The 23780-nt window shown below is 41.0% G+C and overlaps 1 protein-coding gene across 1 annotated transcript in view; it reads left to right on the top strand.

Moving 5' to 3' along the window:
* LOC306920992 (uncharacterized protein) overlaps positions 1 to 23780 on the top strand; it is an 86720-nt gene that overhangs the window by 21873 nt on the left and 41067 nt on the right. Inside the window, exons 3-6 of the mRNA XM_079498023.1 lie at positions 16312 to 16558; positions 17489 to 17609; positions 19802 to 19938; positions 23432 to 23644. Coding sequence (XP_079354149.1) covers positions 16312 to 16558; positions 17489 to 17609; positions 19802 to 19938; positions 23432 to 23644 — 718 coding nt within the window. The remainder of the gene's footprint in view (positions 1 to 16311; positions 16559 to 17488; positions 17610 to 19801; positions 19939 to 23431; positions 23645 to 23780) is intronic.

Here is a 23780-nt window from a genome sequence, read left to right as displayed (position 1 = left end):
ACCAACAGGTTGATTTTTGCAAAACACATTTTTGGAACAAAATGCCTCAAATCGGTACACATGATCTCTGTAGTCATGTGATCAAGACGAGTCTGTTGGATTTCTCAGATTGTACACTGATTGGCTAAGATTGCCTTCCAAAGTTTTCAGGAGTGGCCCGTTTTGTACAAAATGCTGCACATGTCCTGCTCATCCAGAATTCTATCCTCAGAGATGCTATGAGTGATCTGGCTCTGCATTTCCTCAACAAAATGAAGGAAAAAAAATCCTCCTAAACATTTTGCCAAACATCACACACACTCCTATCCTCCTGGTGGAGACCTGTGCCCGGAAGGGCACTTTTTCTAGTTTGACTTTGTTTTGCTTGCTTCAGGTGTCATAATATTGCAGTATAGTTGTTTACTAGTGTGCTAGCCAGGAAATGTCACAGGTGTTGTGTTGATGGAACCTCAGTTCCAATATCTGAGCAATTCATAGTTTTAAAAATAATGGACACAAAATCACTTCACTTTTGACGACCTTATGAATAAATGGTTGCATTGCATGGGCAGGGTGGCACAGTCGGTAGTGCTGTCGCCTCACAGCTAGAAGGTCCTGGGTTCGATTCCAGCTGGGGATGCTGTGGGAGCATATCCTCTGCATCATCAGTGCCCACTGCCCAGAAGCATGAGGTCAGTCCAACTCAATACAAACTGTGAGTGGACGACACCATAAAGCATTACACTTGTTTACAATAGGGCCCACCATTTTCAATTCATCAAAACGTTTAGAGACGTACGAATAACACAACTACAGTCAAAACAGGAAATCATCATAGAGGAGGTAAAAAGGGAAAAGAAACATATACAGTGAGGGGGAAAAGGGGTGGGTGGGATTAAATCTTTAGATTTAGATCGCGAGTTATTAACGTTTTAAGGTTTTCGTTGTCGTCGGCTAAACAGGGGGGGGGGGACATTTTCGATGACGTCCCACTGTTGTGCAACATCGAGGATTGCGCAACAGGTGCTCCTAGGCTGTGGAGCGATGCGATCTGTTACTCTCCTCTCCAAAACACTGAAGTCCAGAATGGCTGCCTCCATAAAGGACGTTCTGAGGCAGAGTTTTCTAGCTGGATGTGCTGTATAGCATAAAAGGTTTCATGAGACGTTGAAAGGAAATGTGTTTTTCAATGTGACTCACAGTGCGTGAGTCCCACAAAAACCCATTAAGACCTGAGACCGATTCTACAAAATGTCTTCTCAATCAGTAGTTCTCACACTTCCAAGAGTTTTCTGAAATGTTCCAAAATTGCAGATGTACAAGCTCACAGCACGATGTGATGTGCTGTGATTGGCCAGTAGTCACTTGAGTGGAAGCGTGCCTTCTGCACTTTCGCCTTCCCTGCAACTCCCTGCGATACAGGTCGCTCCAATGAACTGCAACGGCGAATGAGGCATCTAGGTTTTTATATCTATGGTGAGGAGCCCCCACCGGGAGGATACTGTACACTGTGTATTGTATTATTATACATAGCTTGGTTCTGACTGTGTCAATCGCTGAATTTATGCTATTTCTTAATAATGAGAGCTGAAATCAATAACAGACTGCGTGCCGTCACATAAACATCATTGCCAGACCTGGCCCACATTCGGCGCACATACCACTTGCCTGCGGAGAGCCATAACAGCCAGTAGGAGCCTAGATCTGGGCCAAATTGTCTGGGCTGTCTAATCAAAGACTAATTGCACCTGCATGGGTCATATTAATCTGCGCTGCTTGATCTTGTGCTGTATCCAACATGGCAGCCATGTAAACAAACACACAATGTCACTTACAGTAAAACAGTACTCTCAAGAATGTTTTTTGAAAACATTTGAAGCGAGAAATAAGACATTGCAGTAACCCAATATTGATTCTATTTCATCAACACTTCCCGGCGACTGTTTTCCTGCCATACATTAATGGACTATTTGAAATCCTTTTTTTGTTGTGAATGTGCAAAGAACATTTTGTGGAGGAAATTCACATCTCATCATCACCCCATATAAGCATGGGGTCATTCAATGATTTTTCAACAGAATTTCATGAATAAAGAAATAATATAAAATCTAAGAAATTCCATAAATTATAAAACAAATGTTTAAGAAATTAGCCGATCTGCTATTTTCACTAGCTTGGGTCCTCTTTTGGGTCTAAAAAAAAGAAAAGTTTGGGAACCAGTGCTTAATAAGAAATACAATTTGATAAACACTGTAGAGAGCAGTGCTTGTCCAAGTGGGGGGTACAGATTTACTGTACTGTACAGTATATAGGTACATTTGGTGGTCCTTGAAATGAAACAGGTTGAGAACCATTTCAACTACATAATTGCTACATCCCTGCGTCGTTGACTCGTTAATTCCAGCTGGAGACCTTTGCTGTCTCTTAAATAAAAGCAAAACAAACTTTCAACAAAGGAGAAGATGTTTTTGAGCAGAGGTTAATATACGGAGGGAATGCAAAAAGAAAAGTGAGTTTGTAAGCAGATGAGTGTAAAAACTCATCTGCTTACTTTCTTATGATAAATGTCCCCATTTCCCATCGGTGGGGTGGGGGCAATGTTTGAGAAAAGCTTTCAACTCAAAGTACAAAAGGCCAACAATGTTCAGTGTCTTTCCCTTTCTTTCTTTCTCTATCTCTCTCTCTCTCTCTCTCTCTCTCTCTCTCTCTCTCTCTCAGCAGTGTATTAGAGAGAGAGCACGCTGCTCGCATGAGCAAAAGTATCTTCATCAGCAGGCTGCCTGGCAGCGCGGTGCATCTGCAGCACCTTGATAAATGACTAACCGATAGTTTATACCCAAAAAGAAAAGCAAGCAGCCACTTTCTCTGTGGTAAGCCACCTCTCAACACCAAAACAAATTGATGAAAGAGGTCTGTACGCACGACTGTGTGTCATCTGCTGAGTGTGGGCGTGCAAACGCGTGTGTGTGTGTGTGTGTGTGTGTGTGTGTGTGTGTGTGTGTGTGTGTGTGTGTGTGTGTGTGTGTGTGTGTGTGTGTGTGTGTGTGTGTGTGTGTGTGTGTGTGTGTGTGTGTGCGTGTGTGTGCGTGTGCTTGTGCTTGTATTACTATATCCTTGAGGGCCAATTGTCCTCACAAGTATAGTAGAATTTGCATTTAAGTACAATTTTGAGGTATTTGCACTAGTAGAATTCTACAATACTTTATTTTTGTAGTTTATTCCACTTTGACACTTTAGTTACTAGTTACTTTGTAGATTAGGGTTAGGGTTAGTTGATTATTATTACAAACCATAGATTAACGTGTGGAACGCTTGTGTCGAATATGAAGTCGGTCGGGCAAATGGTTCTCGAGTTACGTGCATTACAACCGTACACACACGCACACACGCAGAGACGTGGCGCATTTATAGTAGGATATAGCATATAGCACATCTACAACCTCAAAATGTGTCACGAATCGATGCAACACATTGTGAGCTTGTAGATCTTCTATTTTCCAAAGATTTTATTTGAAAACACTTGCAATGGGACATTCTGCACAATAACTACTTTTATTTTTTCTACTTTCGGTAGCCTACATTTTGAGTATAGAGTATTTCTATATTGCAGTATGGATACTTTTACTAAAATATTTGAGTACCTTTTTCCACAACTGCTTGCATGTGGGTGTCGCACGCTGAAAATAGCCGATCTACAGGCTCGTACAAGCTTGTAGATCGTGTTTGCTGGCTTTAGTATTATTATTTTTGTATTATTATTTTTAAATGGCATTCATACAATTACCATCCTAAAATGTTGATGCCCTCACCAGTATAGTAAGACAAACGCGTGTGTGTGTTGCGCGCTGCCAACCGCGTGCATAAAGTTTCCAGAAAACTCCTGGCGTCAGGGAGATAGCTGCATGGGGAGTAAACAAAAAGCTTCATTATCTGGAGAGAGACGGTTGACCCATATACAAACTTACATGGCGGGGTTGAACTCACACCCATTGATTTCCAATTTCCAATTAATAATAGTAATTAGCTGTAGCATATTTCAGGCTGTGTGGGCGGGCGGGTCGATGGGGAGGAGATGGCAGCCGCGTGACAGCCCCAGATGGATGACATAGTTTACAGCCCACATGACCCCAGCAACCGGCTTCCAACGTATGTTTGCATTGTGTGACACACTGACTTACTGACTTTGTTATGTACGTACACTTGGAGAGAGGGATGTGAGGGCCGAAATGTCCACGCAAATATAGTAGAATTTTAGAAGTAGACTGTTATTGTCCCCTTGTCCTCGCAAAAGAAATGATTCAAATTGGGGTTAGGGTTTGATGTTTAAAGCAGGGGGGTCTTCAACATTGACTCTACTAGAGATCTTTTTAGAGATCTACGTTCTATGTTCTACTTGAACCCTTGAATCCCTATTCCGAGGGGAACATTAGCCGAAAATCTTCAAGCTCCAAGCTTGTAGATCGGCTATTTTCGGTATAAGTACCAAGCCAAAGGTCAAGTTCACTAAGTATTGAGGCTTTAAGTGTGTAAATGTCTGACTGAAACAAGCCAAACAAATACATATATAAAATAAAATCATTCGTAAAATCACTGTCCTAAAATGATGCTGTCCTGTGAGTGTGTGTGTGTGTGTGTGTGTGTGTGTGTGTGTGTGTGTGTGTGTGTGTGTGTGTGTGTGTGTGTGTGTGATGGTCCTGTTAATTAATGAGCTAATTTCATAGTATAGATTAAACATTGACTTGAACCTCTTGACCGCTCGTCTGTCCATCTCTCATAAGCAACAGTTGTATTGCCATGGAATGTTCTCACACGCACGCACGCACGCACGCACGCACGCACGCACGCACGCACACACACACACACACACACACACACACACACACACACACACACACACACCTTACGGCCTGTTTTCTCAGGGTATCTCTCTCATCTCCGCCTGCAGTCCCAAAGCAGATGAGGTCTGTAATGTCATGAAGCAGTTCTGTGGTCCATCAGCGGTATATGCAAAACATCTTGGAAAAATCTATTTTTCCCCCTAAATATGATACCATAATGGTCAGTGTGTAACAGAAACAGAGGGAAATGGAATGGCGGTTCACCCACGAAACCTCTTGATTGAGCAATTTCCTCCTGTTGCCAAGAGACGCTCACACCGGCCAAACCTCATGACAAATAACCCATTAAGACTAAACTCCACTCCACTGTTACCTCTCTCTCTCCCTCTCCCTCCCCCTCTCTCCCTCTCCATCTCTCTCTCTCTCCCACCGTCCATCTTTTCTTCCTGCTCGCTCGTCCGCCCGGCAGTCAGTGGTGGTTGTTTATGGACCTCCACTCACTCTGTCTCTCTCTCTGTCTCTCTGTCAGTGCGGTTGGATTCTTTGCATCCACGTTGACATAATGGATAAGAATTATTCATCAGCTCTCTGTTGGGCCCAGAGGAGACGGAGCTCCGATGTAACCTTCTAACCTCAGCGTCTCACTTATACTTTCTCCATTCACACATTTATTCTTTTTTTTCCCTTTTTTTTTTTTTACATCTTAAGCGATGTGGAGCCTCCTTAGTGCACTGCAAAAGAGCCAGATGATGGTGTGCATGACCTCTGGCTGAGAGTAATAGTCCATGTGATGTACTGTATACGGTCAGGAAGTGGCTTTAGAGGTGACACATGGGCCCGGGTCGACTCCATACCCACTCAGTACATCTGTCTTCTCTTTATAGAGCAATGCCATTATCTATCACACAACTACCCCTTTTATAATAGTTCTACTGTACTATACTCATGGCAAGCTGAGCTATTGCACTGTAAGATGTTGTTGTGTTTTTGTGGATCAGACTTTTTTGATTGATTGATTGATTGATTGATTGATTGATTGATTGATTGATTGAAATCTTTATACATATGTGCAAACACATGTTTGTACATATTTGTCCAAATGCTGGTCAACTACTGTATATCCTACTGTATATCCTGTAAGCTCCTACATCCTGTATGCTCCTATAGCTGCACCTATGCAATCTGGGAATCCATTTGGTAAAAACAAAGAGAAAAAAATCCCTTTGTTTTGGCCTCTTGGAATCAGCAACTCAGTTTGGCTCCTCCCCTTTCTTAGTCCACTTCTGTGCTTCTGTGTTTATTCCTACTAACAACAACACTACATGTTTAGAGCAGTGTGTGCTGAGAGATTAACACCTACGAGTCGCACAGAGAGCGGTCGGCAGTTAGGGGGTTAAAGATGGAGTGCCGTGATTTTTTTTCCACCCTAAAACCATGATCATCGGATATTATTATTATATTTGGAGGAAGACTTTTTCAAAAAAGTGTACCATATTTGTTAAAATTTAGTTTTATGTGGACACTCCTACCAGTTCATTAAGTATGCCTGGTTTGCCTGGTGGGTGGTGATCCACCTCGACACATTGACCTCGTGTTTCCCACGAAACAAACGAAACAAACCCAGCAGGACCAGGCCAGCACTCTTTGTGTTGAACAACCAGAGCAGGGAACGTTGGAAAGACAGATGAGTTCTGGAGCGCTTCCATAGATCAACACATGTCACACACTGTGACGCTCAGCACTATCTCCCCGCCTCGCTATTGGCAGCATGTTCCCACGGCGACTGTCTCTTCAGACCAATCATTGATCATCCTCTCTCTGGAGAGCATGCTCCCTCTTTTTTATTCATACTTCTGGCATCACATTGCTGTGTATATAATTATGAAGAATGATGATGACGTTTTTTGTAATTAAACCTCTATATATTGTGATGGTCATCATTGCTATAGTCATGGAGTGTTTGTTCAGTAGCAGGGGTCCTTGTCTTGATATGGAAAATGTATTTTGTGCAGTAAACACAACTCTCAGAATGACTTAGGGTATAATAGTTTATTACAGAAGAGAAAAAGGTGAAACTAGAAAAAGTGCCCTTCTGGGCACAGGTCTCCACCAGGAGGATAGGAGTGTGTGTGTGATGCTTGGCAAAATGTTTAGGAGCAATATAAATGTGCGTGTGTGTGTGTGTGTGTGTGTGTGTGTGTGTGTGTGTGTGTGTGTGTGTGTGTGTGTGTGTGTGTGTGTGTGTGTGTGTGTGTGTGTGTGTGTGTGTGTGTGTGTGTGACGCGGCTTGGCCTGTTGTAGTGCCACCATGAGGCTGATTTGAAAACTGTCAAGTGGCATTTCTTCCAAAGCCTAGTGGGAATATGCATGCACAGTTTCACCACAATCGGACGCTGCGTTTAGTAGTTGTGGCGATTTGTACAAAACAGGTACAAGGCGGGCTACTCCTGAAAGTTTAGAAGCCAATTGTAGCCAATGAGGGTGGATTATGAGAAATCAAACAAACCCGTCTTGATCACATGACTATGGAGAGCATGTGTACCGATTTGCGTGAAATTTGGATAAAATCTGAAGGAGTAATATTAGAAAATGTGTTTAACATATGTCGGCCTCCTGGTGGCGCTATAAAGAGCAGATGTGAAAAATTCCAGGCAAAGGTTTTTCCTTGGCTTCTAGGGAGTTGCCAAAAAAAGTTATCCACAGATCCGTGCAGTTAGAGGTAAAAACACTTTTTGGCCAGTTATAGCGCCACCATGAGGCTGAGTTGAAAATGTTCATGTGGCATTTCTTCCTCGGCCTAGTGGGAATGTGCGTGCACAATTTCACGGATATCACACGATGTGTTCATGATTTGCAGCATTTTGTTTGAAACTGAGCACTCCTGCGAACTTTGGAAGCCAATCTTAGCCAATCAGGATGGAGTCTGAGAAATCTGAAACACCCGTTTTGTTGAATGGCTCTAGAGAGACTGTGTACCAATTTGCGTGATGTTTGGACCAAATCTGTAGGTGTACTGTCCAAAAACTTGTTTTGCACAAAGCGGCCTCCTGGTGGTGCTATAACAGGCCGTTCTGGAAATTTTGGGGCAGAGGTTCATCGTTGGCATCCAGGGAGTGTGTGTGCAAAATGTGGCATCGACCGGGTTAACGGTGCCGGAGATTAGCTGTTCACAGACGGAAGGACGGATGGACGGACGGACGGACGGACGGAGTGCAAAACATACTCTCTCCCCATGCCTTCGGCCTGGTGGAGACAAAAAAGGAAACATAAGTACAAGAATACACTTAATCTAGAATACACAAGTTATCAAAGAAAAAAGAAAAAAATCCATAGACAAGGGAAGGGAGCGACAGAGAGCTCACACAGCTTTTGCCGTGACCCAGACAAGATGATCTTGTCTTTCAGTGGAATCACATGGTTTAATAAATAATGTATTCCTTTAAATCATATTTTGGACCAATATGTACGTATGGTCCAATGTAAGCAAATATTGTGTTTATGCAACACAGCTTTTAAGGGATTCATCTTTGCATACACCACCAATATCATGATCTTTGGTTGATTTAGAGTTTTAGACAGTACTCACATTTTATATACACGTACGTAAGTAAAAGTACATATACCACAATGTATAGAAATACAATGAAATGTTGAATACCATACTTTTATTAGTACTTTTATTAGTACTAATAAAAGTCAAAATTTGCTTGAGTAAAAGTACAAAAGTATTCTTATTAAAATATACTTAAATACTGAAAGTAAAGTAAGCAGAATGTCTCATTTCACATGTTTACAAATGTATAAATATTAATAGCAGATCTACAAGCTCACAATGCATTGCTTTGTGACACGTTGTGAGCTTGTAGATCAGCTTTTTTCAATACATAGGATTGTAACTAAAGTTTTCAAAAAATTGTAGTGGAGTAAAAATATAAAGTATATATTTAATACTCTCTCTCTCTCTCTCTCTCTCTCTCTCTCTCTCACTCACTCACTCACTCACTCACTCACTCACTCACTCCAGTAAAGTAAAAGAAACTGCTCAAAAGTACCCAATAACTGAGTAAATGTACTTTAGTAAATAGTTACTTTACACCACTCTGAATTGAATACAGAATGTTGTGCACTCTCCAGGTGCACCACATTAGCAGGCTGCCTTGGTGCACCTGTGACATAATACATGTAGGACAATTCTTTGACAGTGATGGTGGAAAGTAACGTACATTTTCTTCAAGTACTGTACTTAAGTACAATTTTGAGGTAATTTAACTTAACTTGAGCATGTTCATTTTTCAATACTTACATTCCACTACATCTCAGAGACAAATATTGTACTTCTTTGCTCCACCACAACCATTTGACAGCTTTAATTGCATGCTACTTCATTTTGATTATTAATGCAAAACATGCACATTATCAGTCTGGCTAAATGTCCCTCCTGGCACAAAACCTTTTCAGGTGGGGGTCCGCAGCTAAATAAATCTGGGGGTCCTTGTTTACAGTACTACCATTCAGCTGTGTCGCCCCTTTATCATGATGATATTGCTGTACTTGTGAGTACTTTGTACACCGCTGGTTGTGCTCTCTCTCTCCAGGTGCTGTAGCTGTGTGCAGCTATGACCGCAGTTAATACGACAGCTGTTTGCAGCCTGTAGTGTGTGTGTGTGTGTGTGTGTGTGTGTGTGTGTGTGTGTGTGTGTGTGTGTGTGTGTGTGTGTGTGTGTGTGTGTGTGTGTGTGTGTGTGTGTGTGTGTGTGTGTGTGTGTGTGTGTGTGTGTGTGTGTGTGTGAGTGATGATGCATGGTGTGGGACAGAGAGAGCACCGTGTGTAAGCTAGTTGGAACACAGGATTTAATAACCACATCAATCTCAGGCGTTTGTGGCTGGATGCAATCCGTGTGAGAGCAGAGGGACATACCGCTGTTCTGGACAATACTATATATACTTTATACTATAAAGGTCGTCGGGTCGCTACCGTATGTCTCGGGGCTCTGACACAGTCAAATGACGGTTCCACTAATTCCCGAGTGGACCTGACGATTGGCTGTCACAGCTGTCAATCACCCCCATCATTTCAGGGCCTCGGGTTTGTACGGGTACGTTCCGACATCTTTCGGTACTGCTTGGGTTCGGAACTTCTAATAATACATTTTTACGGGTCTTATTTGGGTACGGGTCGGTCAGATTGGACCCGTGAATACCTCTATTTTATACATGAGAGCAGATGGATATTCCGCTGTTCTGGACAATATACTTTATGGCTCTGAACACTAGTGTGAGAGCAGAGGGATATGGTGGCAGAAGTTCATAGAATAGTCATTATAGTATTTATTAATTTAATTTATTGTAGCCTACACCACCTGTTACAAACCCCCTCTCAAACAGCTGAACCACAGCTGATTCACATTAATCTAAGATATTTCTAAAGTGCTGATTGTGGGAGTGAGTAAGCTACAGAATAGGCAGATGTTAAGGGTTGACTGCAGCTGTGACACATTCGTATTGGGAGGCTTGAGGCAGCCATGCTTCCTCTCTGTATTAATTTACGATGATGGCTACAATAACAAATTATATTGACCCTTAACATTGGAGTCCTGCGTGGATCTGAATCTTAGGCAACATCAAAAACTTCCATTACAATACTGCTGTTCTGGACAATACATATTATGTTTTTCATTCGTTTTAATTTTTTGTCCTCATTTTCAGTTTAGTTTTGATTAGTTTTTCATTTATCTTTTGATTTTGTTTCATTAGAATTTTTTTTTCAATTTGTAACTTTTATATTCCACATGCATGCCTATTATTTGCCCAATTTCTAGATGCAATTAATTATGTATTACTCGGCGACACTGCAATTGAGTTTGCTCGTGTCATTTCGAGAATAAATAAATAAATTGAATGAAAAGTTTAGTTTTTATTAGTTTAATTCCATTTTTAAATATGGGGTAATCGACATGCCCAGATTTTTTAAAATAGCAGATGGCATAGACTATTTTCACTGCTTTTGAAGAAGGATATTGGCTATTGACAAAGACAAAGGATGTTTTTCTATGACTTTAGTTTAAGATAGTTATTAGTATTAACAAATCAATGCAAAATATATATAATACAATTTTGATAATCAATTCAATCAATTAGTCTGATTATCCACTTGAGCCCTTTGTCATACATCGGTGTCGCACAAAATAACTAGCCGATCTTCACTTATCTCCTATTTCTTTTTACATTGAAATCGGTTAAATCAATAGCTTGATAATAGCATTGCTTATTTATTTGCTTAGCTTGCTTTTAAAGGTAAATCACTCTGGACAAGAGTGTCTGTTGTGGTCATAATAACAGCCTCACTTGCATCCTCAACAGCATCCATCTGAATATGTTGCACTGTCCATTACACCAGTCAGTTAAACCATATAGTTGCCACGCAACTAATGACTCACACAGTCAGAGAAACACTTTGTGTAAGAACGTGTTGTAGAATCTAAGAATCTTATTGAGAATAGTAGATCATTATGAATAATTTGTGTTAATTAATATTTGTGTACTGGGATTCCAATTAAATGCATCATTAAGCATTGTGTAATTTGAATGCATTTCGTAAAAGCATGTCGGTGCTATGAAGGCTAAATACAAGCAATGGCATAAAACAACCGTGCAGTAGTACCGGTTTAGTTCTGTCATATTAAGATAACTAAGTACATTTACTTAAGTACTGTACTTAAGTACAATTTTGAGGTATTTGTACTTTACTGGTCCAATTCCCATAATGCTTTGGTGCACTGCTCCAGCTATGGCCGAATTTAGCCCAAGTGTTTTTCGTGCAAAACTAAGGCTTGGAATGGATTCAGAATCATGGAAGCCCCCTAGTTTGAAACGTCACATGCTATGTGACCATATGAATTTGGCGACTGGCGACCCCAAAGGTCGCCAGCTCGGGCGCCCTAGCTAAGTGTCTTAATAAAAAAGATTATAGGACCACTGTGGAGAAAGCACTCATTACAACATGTGATATAGGGAAACAAACTACCACGTCCACGTCATACTGCCTATCTTGAAAACAAATGTATCTCTCTATGAGATTAGTCCATGGTTGCATAAATGTGCAATTGGGGGTGCTTGTATTTTGTCTCACTTCTCTTCTATTGAGACATTTAGATTGTGTCAAAGGTTACACCTAGACACAGATCTGACACAGATTTTGAACATCGCAGGTCAAGATTCAATCCATCCCCTGAGCAAGCAGGCAGTCTATAGGCTCATACATAGTCTGGATTTTCGGTGGTTAGGTGACCACCGAACTACAACATGACGTCACGAGCCGCGGTGAAGAGCAAACCACCGCCACCGCTCCAGCCCTTCTCTCTGTTTTTACTCACCACCGCTCAACGTTATTTCAGCTCCGGTGGTCAGCTCACCACCGGAGCGGTGGTCACCTCACCACCGAAAATCCAGACTATGAATAGGCCTTTATGTATTTGGTAAAAATGTCAGCAGTGCTTTACACCACTTTAGATGCCTGAACCACCTCAACTGGCTCCTTTGTACATAAAGGAGCAGTAGCTCCACTCTCTAAGATAACCACCACCCTCTTCAGAAAATCCATTTCAGACGCTACTATCTGCCATCTCCTTCTGTCAGTCATGAACCCATATTTGATAACCATAAGTGAGAGTAACAACGAAAATTGTCTGCTAGATCGACAGTGTTGTCTTTTTCTTGCTCGGCTCTCTTTTAAAGGCACTAAAAAGTGATGCACTAAAGTTATAATGTGGTTTGAGTTGATTTCATTTGTATGTTTTATGGTACTCTCTATCCAGGGTGTAGGCTACTCAAATTTATGATGATGTTATATATTTGCTTTACTGAAAAATAGAGGAGAGTCCTACAGTGCGTTTTAACAATGGGCGATAGCCTGACGTATTTTCCGAAAGTGCGTCTATTTGTCTATGGGACCCGGCAACTACCGGCAATAGCAGGCGAAGAGGCGATAGTCGAAAAATGGACGACATCGTCAGGCGATAGCCAATAAATTCAAGTGTTGCTTTGTTTACCTTCCATACCACCTATACGAGGACATACAGTAGGTAATGACAGCAGGAACGCCCACTAGGAGATTAGGGTTTCCAATAGAGTTAGGGTTTCCAATAGAGTTAGGGTTTCCAATAGAGTTTGGGTTTCCAATAGAGTTAGGGTTTCCAATAAAGTTAGGGTTTCCAATAGAGTTTGGGTTTCCAATAGAGTTTGGGTTTCCAATAGAGTTAGGGTTTCCAATAAAGTTAGGGTTTCCAATAGAGTTTGGGTTTCCAATAGAGTTTGGGTTTCCAATAGAGTTAGGGTTTCCAATAGAGTTTGGGTTTCCAATAGAGTTAGAGTTTCCAATAGAGTTTGGGTTTCCAATAGAGTTAGGGTTTCCAATAGCGTTTGGGTTTCCAATAGAGTTAGAGTTTCCAATAGAGTTTGGGTTTCCAATAGAGTTTGGGTTTCGAATAGAGTTAGGGTTTCCAATAGAGTTTGGGTTTCCAATAGAGTTTGGGTTTCCAATAGAGTTAGGGTTTCCAATAGAGTTAGGGTTTCCAATAGAGTTTGGGTTTCCAATAGAGTTAGGGTTTCCAATAGAGTTTGGGTTTCCAATAGAGTTAGGGTTTCCAATAGAGTTTGGGTTTCCAATAGAGTTAGGGTTTCCAATATAGTTAGGGTTTCCAATAGAGTTTGGGTTTCCAATAGAGTTTGGGTTTCCAATAAAGTTAGGGTTTCCAATAGAGTTTGGGTTTCCAATAGAGTTAGAGTTTCCAATATAGTTTGGGTTTCCAATAGAGTTAGGGTTTCCATTAGAGTTTGGGTTTCCAATAGAGTTTGGGTTTCCAATAGAGTTAGGGTTTCCAATAGAGTTAGGGTTTCCAATAGAGTTAGGGTTTCCAATAGAGTTAGCGTTTCCAATATAGTTTGGGTTTCCAATAGAGTTAGAGTTTCCAATATAGTTTGGGTTTCCAATAGAGTTAGGGTTTCCAATAGAGTTTGGGTTTCCAATAGAGTTAGAGTTTCCAATAGAGTTAGAGTTTCCAATAGAGTTTGGGTTTCCAATAGAGTTTGGGTTTCCAATAGAGTTAGGGTTTCCAATAGAGTTAGGGTTTCCAATAGAGTTAGGGTTTCCAATAGAGTTAGAGTTTCCAATAGAGTTTGGGTTTCCAATAGAGTTTGGGTTTCCAATAGAGTTAGGGTTTCCAATAGAGTTAGGGTTTCCAATAGAGTTCGAGTTTCCAATATAGTTTGGGTTTCCAATAGAGTTAGGGTTTCCAATAGAGTTAGAGTTTCCAATAGAGTTTGGGTTTCCAATAGAGTTTGGGTTTCCAATAGAGTTAGGGTTTCCAATAGAGTTAGGGTTTCCAATAGTTTGGGTTTCCAATAGAGTTAGGGTTTCCAATAGAGTTAGGGTTTCCAATAGAGTTTGGGTTTCCAATAGAGTTAGGGTTTCCAATAGAGTTAGGGTTTCCAATAGAGTTAGGGTTTCCAATAGAGTTAGAGTTTCCAATATAGTTTGGGTTTCCAATAGAGTTAGGGTTTCCAATGCAACGAATAAACTCAGGAAACCTGCTTCCTTGAAGAAGAGTTATTGCACTCGAACCGCATTGCTGAGTAGTCTGTAAGATTTTAAGCCAATTGTTTGACCACACAAAATGTTGATGCCAATTTAAAAACAATGTGTACAGTGGTCTCCCTCCTCCATGTTTTTTTGAGTGGTGTAAACCACTCCTACAACTGGCTTTTGTGTGCAGAAAAAAATGAGCATGGTTGCTATGTTCAAAATAATTTCTGACGTAATTAAATCACACCCGGGTGAACTGGATGACCGTAGCAACCATGCTCATTTTTTCTGCACAAAAAAGGCCAGTTGTGAAATCACATCCGGGTGTGATTTCATTACGTCAGATCAGAGCTGATCAGGCTATATAATACCTTACCTTATATAATAATAATGATTTCATTACGTCAGACATTACGTCAGACCACAGCTGATCATGCTATATAAAACCTTACACCACTCAGTTCACACGGGTGTGATTTTTCCATTATATTTGCTTAACCAATAAACCCTGATGGTATATACTGTACTTTGTCATTATGAATAGTGAAAATACCAGACCGACAAGCTCGCAGTGCATCCCGATGTTGTGAGAATTCAGAACATACGCAAGAGCCAGAATGCAAGATAGTTCCACAACCTTTTCAGCGAGCTCATATTAGGTTCTTGGCAAATGGCGACTATACAATTTGCAAACCATCAAATCCTTCCCTAAAGGAATTATCACACGTCAGAGCATGTTATGCAGCTCTTCATTCACAGCAGACAGTGGTTTTCTATGCCGGCACGCTTGCTGCTCCTGATCAAAGTCATTAGTCAATTGATTTGGGCTGCTGAATAATTGAGGCAGTGAGGATGCAGACATTGACTGTGATGGCTCACTAGTTAAGAGAAATAGAGAATACTCTTCAGGAGGAGGAGGAGAGAGAGGAGAAGATAAAGATAGGGAGCGAGAATTAAGCTGAGAGAGAGAGAGAGAGAGAGAGAGAGAGAGAGAAAGATAGATAGAGAGCAAGAGATACATACAACAGAGTAGCTACCTTTTAAACGCTTTTGAAAATCAACTGCTATTTGTGCACAACCTACAGTAGCAAAAGCTTACCCCAAGCTAACCTTTCCTATCTGTCTACTATTTCTGACAGCAAAGGCACAATTCTTATGGTTTTGTAAGTTAGATTTCCCTCAGTGGCAATTTAATAGCTGTGTGTACACTACACATTATGTCTATTCCCTTTCAATTGTACATACATTATTTAGTTTTGATTGTATTGTTCCACTTTTGCTTTGGCAATGTTTTCTCATGCCAATAAAGCCCTTTCAATTGAATTGAGAGAGTGAGAGAGAGAGCTAGGACGGTGTTTTGAAGTTGTTGTGTAGATCAGCTAGATTATCACGTAAAACATTTATTTTTGAGGCCCTCCTATCTCCAGCTTTGAGGGTTTGTGTTTGGCAAATTGTGATTGGCCGGAATGAGATGATGTACTGTACGATGATGTACGATATAAGAGCGCCCCCACTTCACACGGTGGGATTTTTTAAATCCTGATGATTACATGTAGGTGTACAGTAGGCATGTGATGTTTCCAATATGCCATATTCACTCATTATGCTGGGGACCCCCTGGAACGCCTTCGAGGACCCCCATGGTGGTGCCTGGACCTCACAATGAGAACCACAGTGTTAGGCTATAATATCATATATATTATTGATTATATAATATCAATATCATATCAAGTATGTACGAAAAACATTGATGCTGTAGTATGATCAAGTAGGTAGTAGGGCATTCATTTATAAAAAAAACTAAAAGTTAGAATATGGAGATGAGAGGTTTCTGCTCGTCAGTAACGATATAACATAACATTGATACATTTTACAATAACCTCCATGCTTCCCTATTTACTTTTCCATCCCCAGGTTGCGAGAGTGGCTTCTGGGGCCCTCACTGCAGCAACCGGTGCCAGTGCCAGAACGAGGCGCGGTGCAACCCCATCACGGGGGCGTGCGTGTGCACGGACGGCTGGCAGGGCTGGCGCTGCGAGGAGCCCTGCGAACCCGCCTTCTACGGCAAGGCCTGCCTGCTGCACTGCCAGTGTCTCAACGGAGCCACATGCCACCACCAGACAGGAGAGTGCCTCTGTGCACCCGGGTACACCGGCGTGTTGTGAGTTCTGTCTGTCTGTCTGTCTGTCTGTCTGTCTGTCTGCCTGCCTGCCTGCCTGCCTGCCTGCCTGCCTGCCTGCCTGCCTGCCTGCCTGTCTGTCTTTCACACTGTTTTCAATCGCTAGTTTAAAGTCTTTTTTTAAATCACAATGATATGCGTTTCTTAAATTATGGTCACATTAATTTTAAAATAAATGATAAAGTAAGGCTATGCTTATAGGCCTTCTACTGGTTCTACCGAGTAAAGATCCGCCCTCGCTGTTGTTGCAGCCAGTAACATTCATTTCCGGTTGCATTTCTGGACCGGATATGGAAAGATCGCTGTAAAATAATGAAATTTTGAAGCAGACCGGGAGCATACATATCATCTTTGTCGTGTGGAAACCGTTATTTCCTTTTCAGCATTCACATTCAAAGGGGATCTCTGATAATGCAAAAAAATGTATTGCAAGTTCCTGACAGTGTGTGTGTCCTCTTCTTTGATCTCATTATAGGAGATTCCCTTGTAGGTGTGCATCCTTTTCTAAAAAAAACATTCAAATACAAAAACGGCAAAAGGAGCAGATCTCAAAACACAATGCTTCACGGCGCATTTCAAGCTTGTGGATCTGCTACTTTTGATATTTTTGTGTGATGCTGTAGTAGCCTATGATCAAGTAGGGCATTAATTTACAAAAAAAGACACACAAAGTTTGAATATAGAGACAATCTCAATCTCAATGTCCAAGATGCCGGACAAAGGGGACAGGGAGAAGCACAATGCTTAGCGAGCCCTACCCCCGGCTCAGTTTGCATAAATACATTAAATTAAATTGTTATACCGTGTTTACAGCATAAATTTAATTTAATTGGCACAGTGTCACAGTGTTTACAGCACACTTTTTTAAATGTGGGCCTCTCTCTGTGGTCTCTGGTTGTGTCTTGTGTGTAGCTGTGAGGAGCAGTGCCCCCCAGGAAGCCATGGCACCCTGTGTGAGCAGCGCTGTCCCTGTCAGAATGGAGGCACATGCCACCATGTCACCGGAGAATGCACCTGTCCTGCTGGATGGCTGGTACTGTACCACCACATCACACACTACATTATTAGAATGCACCTGTCCTGCTGGATGGCTGGTACTGTACCACCACTTCACACACTACATTATTAGAATGCACCTGTCCTGCTGGATGGCTGGTACTGTACCACCACATCACACACTACATTATTAGAATGCACCTGTCCTGCTGGATGGCTGGTACTGTACCACCACATCACACACTACATTATTAGAATGCACCTGTCCTGCTGGATGGCTGGTACTGTACCACCACTTCACACACTACATTATTAGAATGCACCTGTCCAGCTGGATGTCTGGTACTGTACCACCACATCACACACTACATTATTAGAATGCACCTGTCCTGCTGGATGGCTGGTACTGTACCACCACTTCACACACTACATTATTAGAATGCACCTGTCCTGCTGGATGGCTGGTACTGTACCACCACTTCACACACTACAGACACTACATTATTAGCAATGGTGGAAAAAGTACTCACATTTTTTACTTAAGTAAAAGTATCAATACTACAACGTAGAAATACTCTGTTACAAGTAAAAGTCCAGAATTCAAAATACAAAAGTATTAGATTAAATGTTTACTTAAAGTACCAAAAGTAAACATACTCATTGTGCAGAATGTCCCATTTCAAGATTTCAAATGAACAAATTACATTTACAAATTGTAAATATATGTTTTGTAATAACAGTCAAACAAATCTACAAAGTAACTAGTAACTAAAGTTTTCAAATAAATGTAAGTAAAAGTATTGGAAATTGGAAATACTCAAGTAAATGTACTAAGTTACTTTCCACCACTGACTATTATTATTAAAATAAACCTTAACCTAAACCTTGATTGATTGATCGATTGATTGATTGATTGATTGATTGATTGATTGATTGATTGATTGATTGATTGATTGAATACTCTATTGAGTATGTTGAGTGTTTTTAATTTTATTTTTTGACTCTATTGCTATGACTACATCCAATACTGATGAAACAAAACTTGGCCTGAATAAGGGCCTGGTTTTAGCTCATGTGAATGTATGCAGTCTGCGTTATAAGTATCAGGATGTAGAGTGTATTGTCAAAGATAACTATTAACATCATTGCTATTTCTGAGACCCACCTTGATGATTCCTTATCTGATTCAAGTGTAGCTATTGACGGTTTCTCAATTTTTAGAAAAGATAGAAATAGGTTAGTGGCTATATATGTTCAAAATAATAATAATAAAATTACCTGCCAAAATATGTCATGATCTGATGAGGGAAGACATTGAAGTTAACTGTGTGCAAGTCCACTTGCCTTATTTAAAACCAATTCTAGTTTGTTGTTTCTACAGGCCCCCTAGTGCTGATGCTGAGTGGGTTGTGTGAGATGTTTGACAAGATAGCTGATGAATTTACCTGTTGGGTGATATGAATGTAGATGCAGTCGTGTCCCAATAGAAATAAATTACTCTCTACATGTATATTAAATGCTTGTAATCTGTCCCAAATTGTTGAAGTTCCCACAAGAAAATGTATAGGAAGTGATGGGATTATTTCTGGGACATGCATTGACCATATCTATACAAATGCTTCTCTACAATGCTCGGCCATCTCTGTTCCTGTAGGTTTTAGTGACCATAATATAATAGCTGTCACTAGAAAGACAAAGATACCTCAACCTAAAGCTAAAATAATTTTAACACGGTCCTATAAACGATTTAATGAAGATTCATTTATTGATGAAATAACAAGTGTAAATTGCGACATGGTGTGTAGTGAGGATGACCCTGAAGCTGCACTTGATTTATTTATGTCGACATACTGTATATATGTATGTATTGTGATGTGAACAAATATGCTCCTTTACAAAAGTTTACAGTCAAAAATAGGTTGGCCCCATGGCTTGACCACAGTCTCAGGACCCTGATGACAGAAAGAGACAGGGCCAATTGAGGACAGGCATACACTGTTCTTTACGTAATCAAGTTACAAAATCAATGTTGATGTCACAAGTATAGTAATAGAAACGAGTGTGTGTGTGTGTGTGTGTGTGTGTGTGTGTGTGTGTGTGTGTGTGTGTGTGTGTGTGTGTGTGTGTGTGTGTGTGTGTGTGTGTGTGTGTGTGTGTGTGTGTGTGTGTGTGTGTGTGTGTGTGTGTGTGTGTGTGTGTGTGTGTGTGTGTGTGTGTGTGTCTTTCCAGGGTTCAGTGTGTGCCCAGCCGTGCCCGTTTGGATCCTATGGAATCAACTGTTCAGATGAATGCACCTGTCGTAATGGAGGCCTGTGTGACCACATCAGTGGCCAGTGCCAGTGTACTGCAGGCTACACTGGAGACAGGTACTACTTTATGTACTGTACTATACTGTACTGCAGGCTACACTGGAGACAGGTCTGTACTGTACTGTACTGTACTGTACTGTACTGTACTGTACTGTACTGTACTGTACTGTACTGTACTGTACTGTACTGTACTGTACTGTACTGTACTGTACTGTACTAGAGGCTACACTGGAGTTTCTCAACCTTTTCCGACCATTACCACCTAAAATTGTCATCTGAACTGTGGATCCCCCACCCTGACAAGCTCTTGGAATTGTAGTAGTTGAGCTGTTGAGGCATTTCATTTTGTTTGACCCTGTTCGACAGATAAATATGAAAATAGCAGATCTACGAGCTTGTAGATTGGCTATTTTCAAGATAAGCTTGTAGGATATTTTCACAAATTTGGTGAACTTTTGACATTTGACAATTTGGCCAATGTTTGACCAGTTTGGGTAGTTTGGTGTTTATTACTTTTGATGCAGTAATGGTCTTTTTCTTTTTTTACCTGTATTAAAAAGTTTCTTAAAAGTCCATCAGGGGACCCTTAGTCCAGGGGAAGAGCCAGATGTTGGTACCACCCAAGGTGACCGTAAAATGTTTATATTTTTGTATTCCTAATTTCCTACATGTCTCTAGTTTATATTTTGGTATGATAACTCTTCTATTTCAGTAGCTTAATGTCAGTTATCGGCAGTTATATGTGACCATACCATTAACATCCTATATAAGGCAAAATTAACCAAATTTCAATTCAATTCAATTCAAAGGGCTTTATTGGCATGAGAAAACATAATATGTTTTCTCATGCCAATAAAGCCCTTTGAATGTAAACATATTATGTTTACATTGCAAAAAGCACAATACAACAATACAATCAAATTTACATTTGAAAGTCAAAATCTTCAATAAATCAATGTCTATGTAGGCTATCAAGATCACTCGATGCAGATAGTGCAGGAATACACACAATGATTAGTCTTTAGGGTGGTTGTGTTCCATTTTATATCCTTCTGCATTCAGGATACATTTAGTTTGATATGAATTTTATGTACCATTTTCTTAACTGTAAAATCCTCAGTATTTATTTGACTCTTGAGAGGGTACCACATTGTACACTCTCAGATTTACAGTACATCTCTGTTTGCATTCAAATGCAATGCATCTCCTAACTAGTAAAATTGGACAATGCAAGGCACCTAGCATCATGCGTTGCAAAGATAGGACCCTCAGAGTCACAGACCCATAAGGGCCCATTTAGTTCCATTTGCACACTATCAAGAGTTACACACCCATAATACCATTGGCTGGTCCGTGGTCCCCAGACCCAGGGTTGAGAAACAGTGCAGCATTGTCTATCAACTTGGAACCCCCACCGATGATGTCATTGGTATACAGTAGGTAGGTTTCAGAACTGTTATAATGAGCATAGTGAGGACCACCCATTGGCAACACCGTCACAAATGGGTGGAATGTTCCTTTAAGACAAGTCAAAGCTAGCCGATGCCTTTGCATCATTCTCTACACGTATGCACCTACACACATACAGCCATTAAGAAAGAGACAAATTGCCCAATTAAAATGTCTCCGTGTGGAGTTCCGTTTTGTGTCACGTTTAAATCACGCTGACTTCTTCCGGCCCTTATCTGCGCTTAATTCCATTAGAATGTGCAAGAACTCAATCTCACAATTATTCCATGTCTGCTAATTCACCTGTCTCTGCACAGTGGAAACCAATGGAGGTAATTTACTGATTCAATTGTGAACAAACGACCGAAGAGAGAGAGAATGGAAAGAACGAGACAGAAAGAAAGAAAGAAAGAAAGAAAGAAAGAAAGAAAGAAAGAAAGAAAGAAAGGAATGACTTCATCAGGTCAGCAGGATACTTTGAATGGACGGTGTGTGAGATGTAGGTAATAAAAGTCTTTGTGTGTCAGAGTGAAATAGAGTAGGAGGAGGAGGTGAACATATTACCCATGGTGCTTTAATGGAGCCGATTCAACTTGTCACACATTGGTATTAGGGGGCATGAGAGAGCTGCATAGAATGTCATCACTCATCATCACCATAAGGAGAAACAGGAAAGAATTATGTGAGGAAAGTATTCGCCTCGTCATATGAGAGGTTGGCCAAGCATTTCGGTCACTGTGGCTGGCGTCTAGTTCCAGACAATGAAAAACACCATTGCTTTTTTGTCTAATTGATAATTAGAATCATACAATAATAAGAACAACAACAATTTAATCATAATATTATATAACCTAACATTGAACGAGTCAATTGACCACCTCAGTAGCCATGATCTTATCCTCAGGTAAAAGGGCCAGGTAGGCCTACTAATAGAATCACCATAAGGGGATCAGCAGCCGGCAACCTCAAGGTAGCAAAGCGCAAAACCACTTTTGGTCAGTCATCTTATTCAGTAAAAAGGATACACCTTTGGAATGCCCTATACCAACTGAAATAAAAGGACATTATGTAAAAAAAAATATGTAATGAAAAGGTTAAGCATTGGTTGAAGTGCAAACGCTAATATTTTAACCACATTTTAAAATGTTAAACTGTAATTTGGGAATGTTATTGCTTTTGTACTTTAGATTAGAGCTTCTTGCATGTCCTATTTGTAAATGATTGTTTTTAGGTAGATTAGGTAGATATTGTATAGAAAGGCCTAACCAGGGACTGGGGTCGCAAATTAGCCTCGGCTATAAACCTGCATGTACAATACAACAGTTTCGTGTTAAAGAAAATCTGATCACCTGGTACTGTAGATCCAAAAGAGCCCACCCTCGACCTATACTTCAGTTGACTGGGGTTCCCCGGGGTCTAGACTTTGTCCCCTCCCTCTATACTGATTATCATTGCTGAAAATAGCCGAGCTACAAGCTCACAACGTGTCATGTCACAACACTGGGGTTCACGTGGTAAAATAAACCAATAGTTTAGCCAGTTCAACTCTTGGTTGACACCTTTTCCACCAAAAGAACATTGGTTCTAGAACAGGTTCTCTTCTAGATCCTTGGAACGTTGGTGCTTTCACAGAACCTTACCAGACGAGAACTGACTTGCGTTTCCACCAGTTTAAAGCACCATTGTAATTAGGGGCAGGAGTCCCCAGTTGCAACAGGTTCGATTTCAGGCCTGGCCAGTAATGTGTTGAATATGACTGATCAAAGTGTCCATTTAACGGGGGAAATTCAATCACCTTTCTTCTAATTGTTTTGCTTGCTTTTGCCATTGTTTATATCGTATCAGCATCTTCCAACCTGTGACAATGCCCACTTTGGTTCATAATTCAGGGCAAGAAAGAAAAAAAGTATTTTTTCCTTCCTTTCTTTTTGGTTCCAGTTCCGTTCCAGTTCTGATCCAAGTTCTTTTTCAGTGGAAACACTCTGAACTGGTTCAAACTTAGGTGGGAAAAAAAGAACAGAACAGGTTCAACCCCAGTGGAAAGGTGGGCATATATATATGATATCCACCCTCTGGTTCTGCATCCTTGTTCTTGTGTCAGATGCCAGGACGAGTGCCCGGTGGGGTTCTACGGTCCCCAGTGTGCCCACAAGTGTGACTGTCAGAACGGGGCCAAGTGTTACCACATCAACGGTGTCTGTCTGTGCGACGAGGGCTTCAAAGGACCCAGCTGTCAGGACCGCTTCTGTCCGGCCGGTCTCTACGGCCTTGTCTGTGACAAGTACTGTCCCTGCAACACGGCCAACACACTGAGGTTGGCAACAAACACTGTCCTTCTGTAACACACAGCTAATGTAACAAACACTGCCCCTCTGTAACACACATCCCTGTAGTAACTCTGATGACTCCCTAGGGGTGCCGGATCCCTTGTCGAAGACCCATGATCTAAT

This window comes from Electrona antarctica (genome assembly GCF_951216825.1).
Source record: "Electrona antarctica genome assembly, chromosome: 3".
Classification (NCBI taxonomy): Eukaryota; Metazoa; Chordata; class Actinopteri; order Myctophiformes; family Myctophidae; genus Electrona; species Electrona antarctica.
This window is presented reverse-complemented; position numbering and strand designations above follow the sequence as displayed.